We start from the raw sequence: 16,935 nt of genomic DNA, 5'->3' as shown, positions 1-16,935 counted from the left end.
ATGTATTGGGGTTGCCCGATGTCAAATAGTTTGTTGATGCGGATGCACAATACATGCGAAAAATATGTTCAAACGTACAAATGACCATTTTCTTTGTGTCAAAGAAGATTTGTTTGTGTCTTTTTTGAAAAAAATCATTTTATTAACATTGAATTTAAAATATAATGTGATGAGATGAGAAAAAGGTCAAAATATTTGGTAACTTATCCTTAAAGAAATGAACACCCTTGAAAAAGGTTTATTTAAAAAAAAATGACTGTTAAGCATTGCCCTGATGATACGTTCAGGTATTTTGATGAGTGCGTTGGTGTTTAGTTAAAAACTTGTTTTCATAAAATATTTTTCCACAAATATTACATTCGAACGTTTTTAATATGATGCCGTGAATAGATCGCCGATGTCGTTTCAAATCCGTTTGATAAGCGTAGGCACGATCACAGTTTTCTGCATCACATTTGTACGGCTTTTCCCCTGTATGGGTCTGGCACAGAATAAATTGAAATGAGATATGGATAAATTTCAAAAGAATTAATACATTATTTGATGCTTAATGCCTTACTCGCATATGTGCCTGCCTTAGGGTATTTCTGCCGAAGGTTTTACCGCATGTTTCACATTTATAAGGCCTACGAAGAGAGAATTTGGAAAGAAATTGCTGTATGTTGCTAAAAAACCTTTTAGAATTAAATTCAAGACTTTACCGAGCTCCAGTATGAGTGTTCATATGCTCTTTTAGATTGTACGGCAAGTGAAAGCCTTTCCCGCAGTAATTGCAAATAAAACGTTTATAGTCAGAATGCGTCTCTATGTGCTGTTTCAAATTTCCGCTAATTTTGAACTCCCTTTGACAAATCGGACAAATGTATCGCTCTTTAATGCCATGCACTTGATTCATGTGGATTTTAAGCGTTCGTTCGCTGCCGAACATTGCATCGCACATTGTGCATGGTAAGGTTTTTGGTAGTTTAGCATACTGTTTACGGCGTTTTTTCATGGCTACATTCATTTCTTTGATCACATCATCTTCGCTCTCTGCTTTGACACGGTCCGAATTGGTTTCGATTGTTTCATTGCTTTGGCCCGTATTTCTTTTGGTGGTTTTCTGTTTGGCCTTTCGCGCCAGTCTCCCTTTTCTAGGCTTTAAAATACTTAATACTCTGTTGGCTTCATCATCATCATAATTAACTTTGATTTGGTTTTGCATTGTTTTGTGATGAAATTCGATGTCCGATTCTTCTTGTTCCTCCTCCTCCTCCGCCTCCTCTCGTTCGGCCTCTTCTCCTTCAGCTTCTTCATCTTCACACTTGTAAATGACGATTTGGTCTGTGTCTTCGTCCAGCGAATAGTCGGCCTCAAAGATATCCTCGTGTACCGGTGTTGCCGGTTCTCTCTGCTTACAATATGTCGGGTGATGCAGTTCAAATTCCAAATCGCCGATGATAATCACTGGCCTACTACAATTCTTACAACTGCGATGCACGAAATGTGTCTCCAAGTGTTCATTGCGCTCAGTTCGTGACAGAAATTCGGCTTTGCAAACGATGCAGTGAAAGTTTGCATTTTCGTCGACTGGAAAACAATGCATGGATGATTTGTATTTTAATGAATAAGGCTGATTTTTAAGCACCACTGAAATCTCTGGCTCTAGCTTACCTTCCACTTTAATCAGTTGGCTCTCCATCACCAAAAATCCATCCATTTTTACAACAGATTCGTTCTTCAACTTACTTCGTTTACTCTAATTGTACCAATGCACTTTATCTTACCTCTTGACAGTGTCTGTCAACCGCGACACAAATGTCACATCACATTGTTGGTGTTACACGCTTTCAGTGCAGACGTAGAGCCAGATGCGTTCATTTTAAAAATTCAATTCAATTTTTAAATTCGGACGCTTGCAACGGTTTTTTCTTCGTTGGACACTGTAAACATGAAATGGCGCCAAAAGGGAAAATAAAACAAAATGCTGTTTCAAATCGAATTATTGTGTTTATGTTTAATTTTTAATAGTTTGTAATACTTTTGCTGACTTGCCGGATTTGTACTTGTCTTGGATTCTCCGGATCAACGTGCATAACATTTAATAGTGAGGCATAATGGATTTTGTAGTTTTTTTTTATCTCTTTCTCTCAATATGATACAACGAAACGCTTTCTTTTTAAAATGATTCTAGATTCGAGTATTTCGCGATGATTTCGTCTCTTTCTCTTTGTAGAAAAACAATTAATTTAATTTGAACACAGACTGAGTTTGGAGTGCGTGCAATTGTACTTTTGTTCAACAGATGGACCAATTTATTTTGCGATGCGATTTCGTAACTACTTTTTGTTTTTATTTTCAAATCATCCTCATCAGTCTATATATATATATTCGAATAAAATCCTACACTGACGACACAAACGAACAATATTTCTTTTTATTCGAGTACATGTTTTAAAAAAAATGGACTTTTCCACACTAATTCGGTTGAACTCAAATAACTTATCATAATTCAAACAATAAAAAAAATACAGAAGAAGTGATCTTTTTGTTCGCATGCGGAAAGGAATAAAATCTTGAAACACGAGCATTGTAATTACAGATGAAGAAAATAAAATTAAATTGTATCATAGGTGATTTCTGACTATTGTGAAAAAACACACATATTTAAAGCGCATCAATGTATTGTTACGATAACATTCAGAATGGTTTTTTTTGATTTTGTGGACATTCCATTTGATGTGAATGCAACAAAACTCGTGTTTCGCTTCAAATTACAGTTAGACTCATTCGTTTTTAAAAAAAAAAGTAATCAATTATTTGCCCTGAATTATCATTTGTGCTTTAAAAATGCGCGCTCTTATAGCTGTTCAATCACTTCGCCGGAATTGAAGAGTTGTTCGTTTGTCATGAGCGGCACTTTGGACACTTCAAAGAACACTTTGTGTGTGTACTTATTTCGAATAGTTTTGTTTGCATCACGTTGTCTTAGATGTAGTGGTCCATTTAAGAGAGGTATTATCGATTCAAAGTCGCTTAATTTGTAACCTGTACAAAGAGAAGAGACAATTTGTCATGGATTTAATTATGTTTCACTTCGTTTAGTCTTTCAATGTGTCCGAAATTAAAATAAAAAAAACAGAAACAATCAATTACCTGAGAAGTATTCTAATGTTTTATTCCAACCAGTCTTTTGATTCATACGAAGAGCCATGAATAAACAGGCTGCAGCGATTTTTGAGTCACTCAATGTTATCAAGTCGTAGCTCATGAGCGAAAATTCCAAAATGAATCGAGCGAGAGTTAATTCGGGCATCGTCACTTTGGCACACTGCCAAATTGAATGAGACAAAAATAGAGGGAAATTCAAATTAATTCCTAAATTTCGAAATCAAATGGTCGGTACAGCGATCAAATAACCGTAGCCAACTTACCCGAGCATATCTTCTCAGGAATCGATACGATAATGGGATGCCCAAATCATATCCAATTGTGCGGAATGCGTCCATTTCCATGCGAACTAATTCGTTTTGTTTATAAGCTCCATCACAAATGTACAAGAAGTCTTCAATCAATGGGGGAGTACGTTCCTGTTACACAAATCGATAAGAAAGAAATGATTTTCGAATTATTTATATGCATATAAATTGGGCATGCTCAATAGTAATTAAGAATTGACTCTTTCTTCTGTAATAAATAGATCAAAGCGATCCACACTCACATCGTATTTACAAGACATGAATAGAGCAGCAGCTCCGATCAATTGCAATTTTTCCTTTTCAATTTGAACCTTGCTAAGGTAGATATCAACAATTTTAACGGCCAAATACAATGTTTCGTGATTCAATTCGAATGTCTCCTGAACCTCAACCATCCAGTCAACAAGCAGTGTGCGCATCCAATTCGTAAGATGTGGCTGTCGCTCAAGATACGCATCAATTTTGAAAGTTTCTTCGCGCTCTTTCAAATAATTGAAAATATCCATGGCATAGTCGGAAACTTGGATTGGATCGTCCCAATTTTCGCGATCGAAATCAATGACACCCTGTGGTACTGGAGCTGGTCCAATGGATTTGGCTATTTCTTCTTTAAGTGTTGCTTCGAATTGAGTTGAGGCCGATGTTACATCTATGGATTCAGCAATTGTGCTCAATGATTCAGTCGAACCGGAAGCGCCATCGCTGTTGATTGATTTTCGCCGAAGATCACCGACCGACAAACGCATCGAAGGCCTTTTGTGCGAGGAGAAAAATGTGCGTAAATATTTTGTACTTCTAAAAGGAGCAGAAAAAAATGAATTTTTGTTGATACTTACAAATCTTCGAGTGCTGACATGTAGTGACTGTCTTCATTGTCCAATAGTTCGAATTCATTCGATAAGCGGCGTGCATTCGGCTTCAAATCGGTATCGCTGTCTGATCCACTGTTTGGCATCGGACGTTCTACTTTATTGTTAATGTTAGCAGTGGCAGCGGTGGTGGTTTCAGTCTTCTTTTTTCCCTTGGCAATTGTTGTCGAAATGTTAACTTTTTTGAGGCCAGCCGTCGCCTCATTCACAATGCTTTTTGTCGTTTCAATGGCCCGTGATGCGGCTCGTGTAGTGATTTTAGTTCCTCGTTGAACGGCATTTGGTGCGGCAAAGATTGCTTGATTTTCGTTCAACTTGCTGTTTGTCAATGTTGTTGTCGTTTTCTTGGCGTCCGTTTTCGATCGAGTAAGTTTTTTACTGTCTTCGATAGCATTGAGCACGGCATTGGTCACATTGCCCAATGCCGAACGTTTGACACCTTTCTCATTGCGGCCCGGGCTAGCATCAGCCTTCCGTTTACCAACTGGAACATTGTGTAAACCATCCACAAGCACCTTTTGCTGTTGCGTACGTGTTGAGGTGGCACGACGTGACAACGATACGATTGATTTGGTAACTCCTTTGTTCGTGGCGAGCGTCGATTGTGATTTTGTTGGTGCCATTTTTCTTTGTGTTTTCTTATGAAATTTATTTCGATTCAATTGTTCTTTCGATTTTCACAATACAAATTAAATACGCAGGACAAAACACACACTGTTTCGGTTTTTTTTTTAAAGATTCAAATTCTTCGTCCACTTTATGTTTTTCAAATGATTTTAGTTTGGAGCTCGTTCTTTTATTTTTAAATTAAAATTAGTATGTATATTGCAAACAAAATATCGTTAAATCTTGAATAAGCGTATTATTTGTTTAATGATTGCATCTGAAAGGAACGGAAAAGAAAAGCAACATGTTAGTTTTGATTAGATAAGATGAATGATTGACAGGTAAATTTCAAAAGATGTTTCAACTTATTTTGTACGGGCTACTACTTTCAAATTGTATTTGGATCAACGGAAGAACAGGATGCATACAATTACCGAAAAAAAGCATTCAAACGGCATTTTATCGATATTCAACCACTTTAAGGCATCTAAAACTTGTCACCAACCAAAATGACGATTACTTTGATTTTTCAAATAGATTTTATTGCCCGTTTTTTTTAGTTTTTCCTCTAAATTTTTCAACAATTGCATAACGCTCTAGACAAACGTGAACAAACTCAAAAATTCAACACGAGAAACAACAACAACGTGGAAATTTTTTTTTTTAACAAAATAATAATGAAAGACAAAACAGCGCGAACCAATTTTTTTTTTCTCGAAATATTATTGCTTTAAATTGAATTTGGTTTCGATTTAGTCTTAACTTATTAATAGAAAAACTATTAAACTAAAAATGTTTTGGAACAAAAATAAGCGTTTCAAGTTCGGCAGGATTTTGACTATTTGAATCCAACCGTCGTCTTAACTAAACTAAAGTGTTGTGATCCGTTGAGATTTTCGGTAGGCATTTTCAAACGGATTATGCCATACACTCACACACACACACATTCACTCACATACTCAGCCATTAAAGCGACTATTGTATGACGTTTCTTGAGAAAATACACACATAAGACGTGAACGCATCATGAGTGCATTCATTTATGTACACAACCAAAGACGAAGTTCGTTTTTTAACATTTACATCTATGCTATCCTTTTTATGCACATACACAAACACATTTAATCGAAAGAAGTATATGATCAATATGCTATGGACAGTTTGAAACGATTTTACCGGGAGGTTTGCGGAAGAAGATATCTTATAGCAAATCGAATTCTCTCAATAAAAGAGATGATGCATATTGTCTACTTTTTTCTTCAGATTTTTCCACATTTAAAGGATATCGATTCATTCGAAATCACTTCCTTTAGCCTGTAAGGTATAGACTTATTACCGGTTGACTGATTTGGTTTAGTACTTCAATGTGATGTCGTTAGTTAGTTAACCTACTTTCAAACAGATCTACCGCTTTAGTTCACTGCAAAATTCATGGAAATGGAATCATATGAATGCCCAAAATGCTCGAGAAGAAAAATGGGTGCAGCATGAGACAACTGACTGTGAATCGATTTTATTATTTGTTTGAAGGCATGAATCAATTTTATTCTCAGAAACTCAATAAATTGGTTGGGTTCAATTTCATTTAAATTAAGTCGAAAAATCGAATGCAATATTTTCGCATTGACATTGGCATTGGCACAGTGGTTAGGCGTCTTGTTTTACCACAAACGAAACAAATGCATTCCGTCAAACAGAATTGAAGAAAATATATATACAGACACACATGCTAACAATGGAATTACAGAGAGCCTTAAGAGAGCTGAGATATGTGAAGGTTGAATTGTTGAGGCGATCGATCGACCGTACAAGCTTGCCGCTTAACCGTTACCAACACATGTTGATTTTCTGCGTCCTGTTGAACACACAAGAGAAAACCAATCCATGAACATAGTGTATACATTACATGCGTAAGTGTGAGTGAGCGGTGTTCAACCGTTTTTGGGGCGCACGTTCGCACTGCTTATTGATATGCTAACGAAATAAATGAAGAACAAGAGAGAGAGAGAGAGAGAGAGAGTGAGAGAGAAAATCGTGGCAAACAATGGTGAGCGGCAACGAGTGTGACAAAGACAACACGATACCCATAACCATAGCAGATGTTTGTGTTGAGTTAACTTTTTGCCATATTCTGTTTGAAGTTTTTTTCCTGTGTTTAGTACAACGACTTCTTCACAATCCACTGCTGTTTGGCTTCCTCCTCGGAAAAAGAAAATATACAATGAAATTGGATACTGTTGGTTATGTTCTGATAAAAATGGTCTGAATTAAATAATATGTTATGACTTGACACCATCAACGACTCGATTCATGGCCACGAATCCATTCAAATGCCCGATATGGAGTATTGGCATGAATAACTTTTGCAGATAAACACCAATTCACTCATTGATTTATCTAATCGGGTTGACGAACGATAGTTAAACCAATTTCGATCTTAAAGTGAAAGTATTTGGGATAAAGGAAATATTTGCTCCATTTACATAAGCTAGAATGCAAATGACTTCGGCAAGCGCGGTGACGAACTGATTTTCAATTTATGCAAATGGATTTTCCGCATCTTGAGAACCAATTTCACGATGCATTTGAGTATCGATGGTAAAATGTTGTTCAAGAAATTGAGATACGTCGCAAGACTTTTTCTCTTTTTTTTACTTCACTGAACCCTCTAATTCATTACTTGGGACCGGTAATATTTTAAGCGACGACCGACGATTTTTGACTGCCAATGTGAGAAAATAAATCCAACAACATTACAAAGAGATATCCGAAAAGTGTCTATTGATGGGAGTTTTTTTTTCTTCTTCTCATCGTTCTCAGTATTAATAACCTTTGGTTACCTTCACCATGGTGAAAAAAAAAATGCTCCGTCAAAACTCGTACAATTTGAGATCGTGTAAACAGAGCAGGTAAAAATACGAATCGAATACACTGAATTAAATATAGAGAAGAAAAATTTATGTATCTGTTTAAGTTCAGGCAACGGACGAAAGTATATTTCTGTGCCAAAGACAGTTTCAAATGGAAAATTAAGCATTAAAACGAAGGATCGTTCGTAAATATTGCACTTTTCCCATCTAATTGTTTTCATTTTCATGTTGATACCTCCTGAAATTCGAAAGGGAACTAACTCAACATATAGTTTGGTCCATCAAATCGTAGAGTCTATCGAAATTTATCTTCATAATGTGTGAAATGTGTTCAATGTATCAGAAATATAAAACGGTCGAAAATAAATTGCAATTGCAGTTGATTGTCGATTTTTGGCGCGTTTCACAAAATACGAAAATTAATTGTCCTAAAAACAAATAAAAATGCGAAAATATCAGATAAAAAGATCGAATCTTTGAGTATATTGAACAATCGATGAAGTTTTGCGGAACGTTTGATTCGCTGCGTCGATCGAAGGGTGAGAAAAAAAAAATCAATTCTACAGTACATAAATAACGAAACAATCGGTTTTTACCGCGCCGTTTTTAAGATTTATGTAACAATTTGGCTTGTTTGAGACAGTCTGACTTGCTTGAGACGATCGGGGACTATAAAAAGGGAAAGTTTTTCACGTCGGAGATTTTGCGAAAATAAGAAATGAAACGAAAAGAAATGCACACGATAAGAGCAAGGGGATCAGGAACTAGGCATATGTGCCAATAATTCGACGACTGGTTAGAGAGAACGTGCATTATTGGAAACGCATAAAAATCAACGGCCAAACCAAACAACCATCACTCTATGCTCCGCTCTCTTGCACTCACACATTCCATTGTCTGTTGCAGCATTTCCTTTTGTGAATTTTGATGCGAAACACAATTGTCATGTCATCTCATGTCAAGAAAAGTGTATATTCTTTTGGTAAACTTGGGATTGGATTAGGTTGGGTTCTTATGTGCGCCTTTTTCTTCTTCTTTTCTCTCTCTCTGTCTCTCTCTCTCTCTCTCTCTCTGCCAAGCAGACACGAACAGCAGTAACAAAAGACGAGGCGAATGGGAAAGACGAGCAACAAACATTATATAAATGGCACATTTACACACGGTGACACAATTGCCTCATCAAATAAACAACAGCAACATATGCACTAAATGCTATACACTTCGTCGAAGACGACTCCCAAGTATCTGTGTTGGTTTCGTCTTGTACGGAATGTGTTCAACGTATGTTCCTTCGGTGGTGGTTCATGATGAATATGAATTTTTTTTGGATCGGTCGCATCAACAAAAGGCACACAACGACGATCGGATATGAACGAAAGTGAGAGAGAGGGAGACAAAAAAGGACACAAACAAGAACTTATTGCACCGTTGTTTGCTCATTCAAGCCAATTGTGTGTATATGTGCTATTTTGCATTTATTTTTTTTTTATTTTTCAGAAGAAATGCCACTTTTAAAAAGCATTTCTGGTTTTAATGTGTCCTTTTCATTTACAACGCATTCAATCTCAATATTTTTCTATAATTCACTTGAAGAGGTAGCGAATGAAGACGAAAAAAAAATTTGCCGAAATGTTGAATACAAACTCAAGTTTCGAGCAACAAGTCAAGTAAATGCAACAACGACGACGACGACGACGAGCTAAACAACTATGCCGAAAAAAGGTTTTTCAACTATATAGAACCATTCAAACCTATTTATCTCGGTGTATTTTTTAATTATTCGAAAGAAGCCAAACAATTAAATAAACATGAATCACTTTTTGGCCAGGGTTGCATGTTGTTTTCTCATTGTACTTTCGGCTAGTGTAGCGAATGAATCGAAATGAAACCAAACATATTTGCAACATAATTGCACGGATTTGTTTGGGAGCGGCGCAAGAAAAAAAAATCGCCGACAAGAAGTAGAACAGAGAAGGAAAAAAAAACTCGAATATAGAGCATTCGGGTGCTACATATTTTAGCAGTGCAAAAGGGTGAATAAAAACGAGGAAAATATAAACCAATTTGAATATTAAATGAAATCGCACTATGATTTCAATGTGATACTGATACGATATTTTGGAAATGAGCTTGTTGTTTGCATGGAATTTGTAACAAACACATTGTGTATCATGACAGTCTGCATCAAATAATGGGTAACAACAACAACAACAACAGCAACAACAATAACGAATGGCTGGACAATAAGCTGCAGCCAAAAAATCGCTCAACAACGGTGACGACAAAGACGAAAAATCTTGATAGTTATGTGTGACTTTTGTCTCACAATAGGACAACCACCTTCGTTTTAAGCAATATTCGGTTGGTATTGATTGGTGTTTTCGGCGGAACTTTGCTTCATGAGCATCATTGGTGTGCTATATTATATGGAGAAATATTGATATTGATTTTAAACAAACTGAAACTCTTAAAATTAAAGCAAATAGAATGAAAAAAATCAACAACTGGCTGGTGTGTGATTTGCGAAATCTGTCTACGGATAGAAAAATGAGCCATTTGAAATTATCAATCGAGACGAAAGATTGGTGCAGACGAATAGAAAAGAATAAAAAAATGGTTGTCGCTGCGACTGAAACCAATGACCGTATGAATTTAGCTGGTGAAATGAAGAGAATCACAAAAAAAACCCGTTTCAAAAATGTTGGAAGGAAAAATGTAGGGTCCAAAATCAATGCGTTTCACAATTTTTGCTTTACTTACTTTTCACGCCATATTCATCATTAGATAATCGTTTTCTGCTAACCAGCCAATTTCATCGATGCATCATACATATATATGAAAAACATCGAACCAAAAACTAATCTAATTTCAAATATTTACGATGATTTAAACACTTTTGAATAAAAACTATAAAATATCTAATACTATGAAATTGATTCTATTATTTAAAAAAAAAACTCAATCAGAATCAAACAAATTGCCGCTCTCACACTTTGCACATGCAACGCACTGTGTAAAAAAAAGCGATGTAATATGAATTGCTCCCTCTTGTAATAAACAAAAATAACGGCTATTTTGGTTCAAAATGTATCACATACACACTACGATATTTCAACACATACACACAAACGAAGTGGCTTTGCTATTGGATATAATACATGAGTACGTGCAGGCGAAGACTCGAATCAAAAAACGAACATTCTCACTGAATATACAACATCCACTGACACCAACGACGACGACGACGACGACGACGTGCAGCGCTTGTCCCAAAGCGCACACACACTTAACAACTTCAACTTAAATAGTCGGTCGGCTCTTATACGCGTGCGTTTTTTTCTCAACTGATTTCAATAGCCCAAACTCAATCAAAAAGAACATAAAATTGAATTCGTTTTTTTTTTTTGGAAAATAATGCGTCGGCGAAATGCAACGAAATGATTCTTAATTATTAAAATGAAAAATGCTTGGCATGATCGTGACAGCTGTTGTCAATGTCATTAACTATTTAATTTTGACTAAAATATGAAATTTCAGCACAATAAATTCGGATACAAAACATATGAAGAGAGAAAAAATATTGTTTCAACTTACGCATTTCGTGAATGTGATCAATATCTTCATTTTCCAGCTTCAGTTTGTTTTTCGGATGGAATGTGTCGTTTTTCACACAAAAAAATTACTCGTTCTTATCTTACGAAAACATTGTTACAATTAGTAATTTATTCACTCCGATTTTACCAAAGATTGGTTTCGAGATCGTCATTAATATTGTTTAAAATTCATGGAAGAAAGTGCGATATAATATTTGTTTGTTTTGTGTTTGAAGAGCGGCCGCAACGATTATTCTACTTTACGAATGGGAGAGATCGAAACAAATATGGTTTCAACAAGAGACGGCAATATTTCTTATGTCACTTCGTTGTTGTGCTTACCGTTTGGGACAAACCGCCCGTTGACTGGTGGTACGTGATGCGAACGTGTGCGTTCATGCCCATTGGAACACTATTAACAGACACATGTTGCGATGATAGCCCAGAATTAACGTTCAAATATACATAGAACATAACGTTTGATAACAACAACACTGAAATAAACGATCAACATTTGCCCTTGTATTTTGAATTTCAACGTTCGTCATGATAAAATTCATAAATATTAACGAACTTTTGCCAACGAAATGATTTTTATTTTTTTTTGACATTTTAGATGAGGAAAATAATACTCAGCATAGACGGATAATGTACAAATGATTTTTTTTTTTTGGAATTTATAAATTTTTCAGGATTTTCATAATAATGTGAAAAAAATCTCCATCCAATTTTTGCTATCTTTTGAATGGTCGGTTGATGTTTCAACAGCTGAGCTGTTATAGCTCTAATCTATCCCTTAAAATAACAGTTCAAACTGAATCGTAAACAAATCACAATTATCGTCTTTACCAGTGCCGTCTTAGCACTTTCGGGGGCCCTGAAGCAAAAAATTTTCGGGGCCCCAAATTTTTTTCTCAATAGCACAAAATTCAATATTTGGAATGAATTCAGAGTTATTAAACTATGCCGTTTTTCATTTATGTTATGATTATTGCTCAATACTGCTGGACATGAACGCTCTTATTCATACGAATGTATATGTGACTCAACATCCAATTCGAATTGACAAAAGAAACCTATCGTTATCTCTATTCTCCCTCTATGTTTAATTACATTCGTCTGGAAGAGTCAACCATACTTAGCAATAAAAAATTTCGCTCAAACGGTTGATCGATAAACTGTTTATTCTATTAAATAGTGAGCCACACTACTTACATTCAAAAAGTAAGACAGAAACAACAAATAAGGCGAAATATATGTATGACTTTTTTCGTCTTGCAGTTGAAATACTTTGATTACTCTCTCTCTCATTTGATATTCAATCGTTTCTGCCCAGTGGTTGAATGTGAAATTTTGAATAATTTGGACTTCGATGAAATAATCGATGATTTTATTTACGCTAAAAATAGGGCCAAAGCCATTTACACGGCATCGTCGTCACACGCATCATCTGTTTTGTAGACAGCAAACAAACCACGAAGATTGAAATCAATTTGAGAATTTTTGTATTTTTTGTGTGTTTTTTCTAATTTTCTATGATAAGATTTTCTCTTAATATTTCAAGGGCCTTTTCAGCAGCTCGGGGCCCCTGAAATCGCAGGGCCCTGAAGCGGCTGCTTCATTCGCTTCCAGGCTAAGACGGCACTGGTCTTTACTAAGCCATGTCATGCGTTATAATGAAGCTTGAATAATTTCCGAAATAGTTTAATGTTCAAATATTGAAAAAAGGCATTTGGGTGTGTGTGTGTGTGAACATTTTTGAATCAACGCATTCACAGTTTGAAAATAAAGTATTTTTTTTATTTTAAAGCAAATTTTGCACAATATTCTATATATAATATGCTCATAGAAAAAAAGTAATGTTTTATTCTGTGTTATACGAACAGGCTCAGTTTTGCATGTAAAATGCAAAAATACAGAAATTCAACATTATATTTCTATAGTATTTCAAAAAATATGTTTTTTTTTTCTTATTTCCCACGTCTTAACCGCTTAATGTTCTGAAATGTGTGTTAACTAAAAATTAAATCAAAAGATAAAAATTTTCCGTTATAAAAAACATGCAATGTGCCTGTCAAATTTTAGATATTATCTATCCATTTGGTATTTTGAGATGGCTTCATCAAATGAAAAACAATGACATTCTTCTAGTCTCAACTCATCTGTTGCTCTTGCACGAGGCCTAAATCTCAATAAACAAATTTTTTTTTTGGGTTGGTATCCCATCATGCACATGCTTGAAATACAACTATTGTCAATACTGATATTTTTGTCTTGATGCTTAAGTCAATCGCTTTCGGCATTTACCACCTGAGCCGCATTGGCATTTAATTCCTTCGCCATCAGTCAACTCATACCGGTAGTCAATTGTCAACTCTTGCCCAGCTTTGATCGGTTCAGAACTGAAAAAACCAAGCCACGGAAAGCGCTTATCTTCGTCGACGTAGATTGATTGTACGAATAGGTTTGGATCGCATGAATGCTGGAATGAGATGGAAATTGATTGGTATTCTGTGGGAATAAAACATTCAGGTGATAGACATATCTAAAGCAGTAGTATTTTACTTACGTTGATGAACCGTGAGATATTGCCATTATATAACGCATCAACCACATAGCTCTTGCTACGCGATTTGCTGTGCTCCGGTTCTGGGAATTGGTTTGCATTTCCATTTTGCATGGTCGGTGGGAAGTAGTTGATGAATGGTTGAATCACATCGTAACATTCATCTCGTTGTCTCTTCGACTCTGGCTCGTCTTCTTCACTGCCTGAATCATCGGAGTCAAAATCATCAAACTTTGGCAATTTGAACTGATACTTTGTACTTCGTTTGTCAGCGGCTGAATCTTCTAACACATCGCCCTGGAATGAGATGAGAATTCATTGGATGTCTACGGAAATAAAAACCTGTCATGTGATATATCCAAGGCAGAAAATAGTACTCACGGTATAATTGCAGATGAACATTGCTTCCGGTATATCGGTTATGGCTCTAACGCCCCAGCCCTTGTTTTCAGTTTTGAACACCTCCAGCTTATGTTGCATTCCATTTTGGCTAACACGATTGACACATTTGTTTGCACAGCAAGCACAATTGCTGCCACACTCGACAATTCCCGTGTAAACGATTTCCCGGAGCCGCATATATTTGTATCCAACTTTTGTGTGATCCTTATAGTCGATGTCTTCGGATGGATAATTGAGCATACGTTGAATCGTAAGTTGCCAGCAACTGCACTTCAATTTATCGCGACAATTGTCGGTGCAATTGCAGCCAGTCCGACCGAGATTATTCTTCAGATCGTCAATGTAATCGTATTTGTAGCCCTTGATGTAGTTAAATGATTTATCTTCCAAAGACATTTCACCACACACTACCGTCGGAATCGGTTCAATTCCACGTGAAATATCATATTTGTCCTGAAAGTGAAATCCATTCCAAAATCGTTAAAATTCGAATGAAAAAGCCATATATATGAAAAATAGCCTGAATACTTACTTCAACCTTCGAATTTGCACCCTGTTTCACAATTGCACAGTCCTTGCTCAAATCGAAGCAGTCAATACGTAACTTCGAATCAGTCTGAAACAAAACCTTGTCGATTTCGCTGAGCGAGTGGAAACATGAGCCGCATGGAGCCCTATAGAATTTCTTATCAGAACCATGACGGGTCCACCCGGTCAAAAGAGGACGCAAAAAAGCGCCATATTGATCAAGATTGATGCCACCGTATTCCTTAAGTTTGATTTTATCCGCCAAACTCACACAGCGATAATCACAATCATGGTTCACGGTCCTAATTACATCGAACTTTGGAGAAGTGATTGGCACGATTTCATTTTCCGTTGGTTTTTCATTCGATTTGTCTTCCGTCTCAACGAAATCAAACATTACGACGTCATCGTTGGCACTGAGACAGGCCTAAAATGGCGAAATAAATCATGTTATTACACGCAATGTCACATTCAAGAGCAAAATCCAATCAAATGTCACCTTGTACGTTTTATATGAAATAAAACCGTCCAATCGCTTCTGTTTGATTAATTCACGACAAACAGCGAATATTCGTGGACTCCCCAAATAGATCCATTCAAAACGATTTTCTTCTTCGAAATGGATTTGCGCCAACATCTCGTCAACTTGCAACACTTTGGCCATTGCTTCACAGTTGCCATTCAATTCCACTTTGATCATTTGTTGAACTTTTGGTTGAGCTTCCAATCGTTCGTTAGCGAAGTACCAATCAAAGTATAGTTTTGCATTCCAATGAGCTGTGGAAAGGAGATATTTCATCGCCAATTTTGGAATTGTAAATTTCTTCGCATAAAATACATACCATGGTACCATCGATCATTGCCAATGACACGGCGAATATCCTTATGTTCCACCAATTGAACTATACCATCATCGAAAAAGACCAAGACTCGGCTGTCATCAAAACCCGCGATGACACCTGCATAAAAGTCACTGTTTTTGCTATAAAGCAAGAAGATTTTTTCGCCCGATTTGTCGATTCGATACGGCAATCGCTCCAAGCAACGCCGAGCAACTACTCGGGTGCCAAACGTTAGCTCAGTGCCGCGTGGCCAGTGACGACCGGCTAGCTCATATTCCAGAACATTTTTCTTCTGCGGATACCGAATGAATTTTACGATGTAGCTACTTGCGTTGGGATCGTCGATATTTTCAATCTTCCCCTGCAACTCACACGGCTGCCATGCACCAATAACATTATCGCGATTTGATCTTTTCGCGTAATAATACTTTTCGTCATCATCGTTATTGTTAGTGTTTGGTATGGCTGTCGAGGGAAACAATGAAATGGTTTCAATTGGTGGGATTGGTTTCACTCATTGCATATGGCACCTGAACACTCAATTGTTTAACATGAATCACGCAAAAATGGAACAAAAAGACTATAAATCATGTTACTTTTTACTTACAATTGGCTGTGTCAACAAAGACCACTTCATCGTCACTATCAACTATAACTGGATTCACCATTACGAAATGAATAGATGCACAAATTGAAAATATCTATGCAAAAACAAATTGTTCGGATCAGCGGATGTCAACTCGGCGACACATTCAATCAGCAATTGAAAATCGAATCGAAATGTGCACAACACTTTTTGTGTGGTTCATGCGCGGCAAACCGTTTGAATCGACCACGTTATGCTTGCTAATATTTTGAACGTCTTTCTTCTGTGAAATGCGCTCAATTCAACATGAAAACACTAATACCAGTGTATATGCACTGTGTGCTGATACCGATGATGCTAAACTAAAGCTGTTTATCTATTTTTGATTACTGTAAATATTTTGACAAATTAAATAAACAAACCGAAGAAAAAATCGAATTCAGCACCGAAACAATATCATTTCTCTGAAAATAATGATTAATTGTTTTTGTTTGCAAATCATATTGAATAATAATGGGACATTTTGTAATCAACACAGTTGAATTAAACGTACGCCATTTCGTTTGGTATTGCGCGTCCATCGAGTGTGTTCATGTCCGTTTACATTTGTAGTGC

General features: G+C 36.4%; 4 protein-coding genes across 5 annotated transcripts in view; 1 reads left to right on the top strand and 3 right to left on the bottom strand.

The window, feature by feature from the left end:
* Positions 1-108: 108 nt before the first annotated feature.
* On the bottom strand, positions 109-1,916 carry LOC129575999 (zinc finger protein 75A-like). Its single transcript, XM_055460365.1, has 4 exons — positions 1,654-1,916; positions 702-1,569; positions 560-626; positions 109-481 (listed from the first exon to the last, which is right to left on the bottom strand). Exons 1-4 carry the CDS (start codon positions 1,697-1,699, stop codon positions 284-286), a joined length of 1,179 nt encoding a protein of 392 aa, XP_055316340.1. The 5' UTR covers positions 1,700-1,916; the 3' UTR covers positions 109-283.
* A 53-nt stretch (positions 1,917-1,969) lies between these two features.
* LOC129574730 (G2/mitotic-specific cyclin-B3) lies at positions 1,970-11,815 on the bottom strand. 2 transcript variants are annotated; one of them, XM_055457245.1, is made up of 6 exons: positions 11,398-11,815; positions 4,295-5,210; positions 3,701-4,211; positions 3,414-3,569; positions 3,136-3,310; positions 1,970-3,027 (listed from the first exon to the last, which is right to left on the bottom strand). In XM_055457245.1, the coding sequence occupies exons 2-6, from the start codon at positions 4,948-4,950 to the stop codon at positions 2,840-2,842; spliced, it is 1,686 nt and encodes a 561-aa protein (XP_055313220.1). In that variant the 5' UTR covers positions 4,951-5,210; positions 11,398-11,815; the 3' UTR covers positions 1,970-2,839. The 2 variants fall into 2 exon arrangements, with proteins under 2 accessions (XP_055313220.1, XP_055313132.1); XM_055457157.1 differs by having other exon boundaries at positions 10,564-11,698.
* LOC129575250 (protein canopy 4) overlaps positions 5,376-16,935 on the top strand; it is a 381,491-nt gene continuing 369,931 nt past the window's right edge. The window contains exon 1 of the mRNA XM_055458559.1: positions 5,376-5,381. The gene's annotated coding sequence lies outside the window, so the exon portion shown is untranslated. The remainder of the gene's footprint in view (positions 5,382-16,935) is intronic.
* Positions 13,175-16,931, bottom strand: LOC129574240 (histone-lysine N-methyltransferase SETDB1-B-like). The gene is made up of 7 exons (XM_055456012.1): positions 16,342-16,931; positions 15,735-16,199; positions 15,392-15,669; positions 14,897-15,319; positions 14,344-14,817; positions 13,966-14,259; positions 13,175-13,878 (listed from the first exon to the last, which is right to left on the bottom strand). The coding sequence occupies exons 1-7, from the start codon at positions 16,400-16,402 to the stop codon at positions 13,678-13,680; spliced, it is 2,196 nt and encodes a 731-aa protein (XP_055311987.1). The 5' UTR covers positions 16,403-16,931; the 3' UTR covers positions 13,175-13,677.

This window comes from Sitodiplosis mosellana, unplaced genomic scaffold (genome assembly GCF_009176505.1).
Source record: "Sitodiplosis mosellana isolate CC-2019 unplaced genomic scaffold, AAFC_SMos_1.0 Smas_scaffold_1, whole genome shotgun sequence".
NCBI classification, from domain to species: domain Eukaryota; kingdom Metazoa; phylum Arthropoda; class Insecta; order Diptera; family Cecidomyiidae; genus Sitodiplosis; species Sitodiplosis mosellana.
The sequence above is the reverse complement of the archived record's forward strand: the minus strand, read 5'-3'. Positions and strand labels throughout refer to the sequence as shown.

What these genes read in the sequence shown, in the direction of transcription:
- LOC129575999 (XM_055460365.1), bottom strand. Translation starts at nt 1,699, where the DNA reads ATGGATGGATTTTTGGTGATGGAGAGCCAACTGATTAAAGTGGAAG. An exon ending in CCAACTGATTAAAGTGGAAG is followed by an intron (nt 1,570 to 1,653) that starts GTAAGCTAGAGC and finishes ATTGTTTTCCAG; the next exon opens with TCGACGAAAATGCAAACTTT. An exon ending in AACACTCATACTGGAGCTCG is followed by an intron (nt 627 to 701) that starts GTAAAGTCTTGA and finishes CTCTCTTCGTAG; the next exon opens with GCCTTATAAATGTGAAACAT.
- LOC129574240 (XM_055456012.1), bottom strand. Translation starts at nt 16,402, where the DNA reads ATGGTGAATCCAGTTATAGTTGATAGTGACGATGAAGTGGTCTTTGTT. An exon ending in CTTTGTTGACACAGCCAATT is followed by an intron (nt 16,200 to 16,341) that starts GTAAGTAAAAAG and finishes TTCCCTCGACAG; the next exon opens with CCATACCAAACACTAACAAT. An exon ending in TTTCATATAAAACGTACAAG is followed by an intron (nt 15,320 to 15,391) that starts GTGACATTTGAT and finishes TCGCCATTTTAG; the next exon opens with GCCTGTCTCAGTGCCAACGA.
- LOC129574730 (XM_055457245.1), bottom strand. Translation starts at nt 4,950, where the DNA reads ATGGCACCAACAAAATCACAATCGACGCTCGCCACGAACAAAGGAGTT. An exon ending in TCATGTCTTGTAAATACGAT is followed by an intron (nt 3,570 to 3,700) that starts GTGAGTGTGGAT and finishes TTTGTGTAACAG; the next exon opens with GAACGTACTCCCCCATTGAT. An exon ending in TCCTGAGAAGATATGCTCGG is followed by an intron (nt 3,311 to 3,413) that starts GTAAGTTGGCTA and finishes TCAATTTGGCAG; the next exon opens with TGTGCCAAAGTGACGATGCC.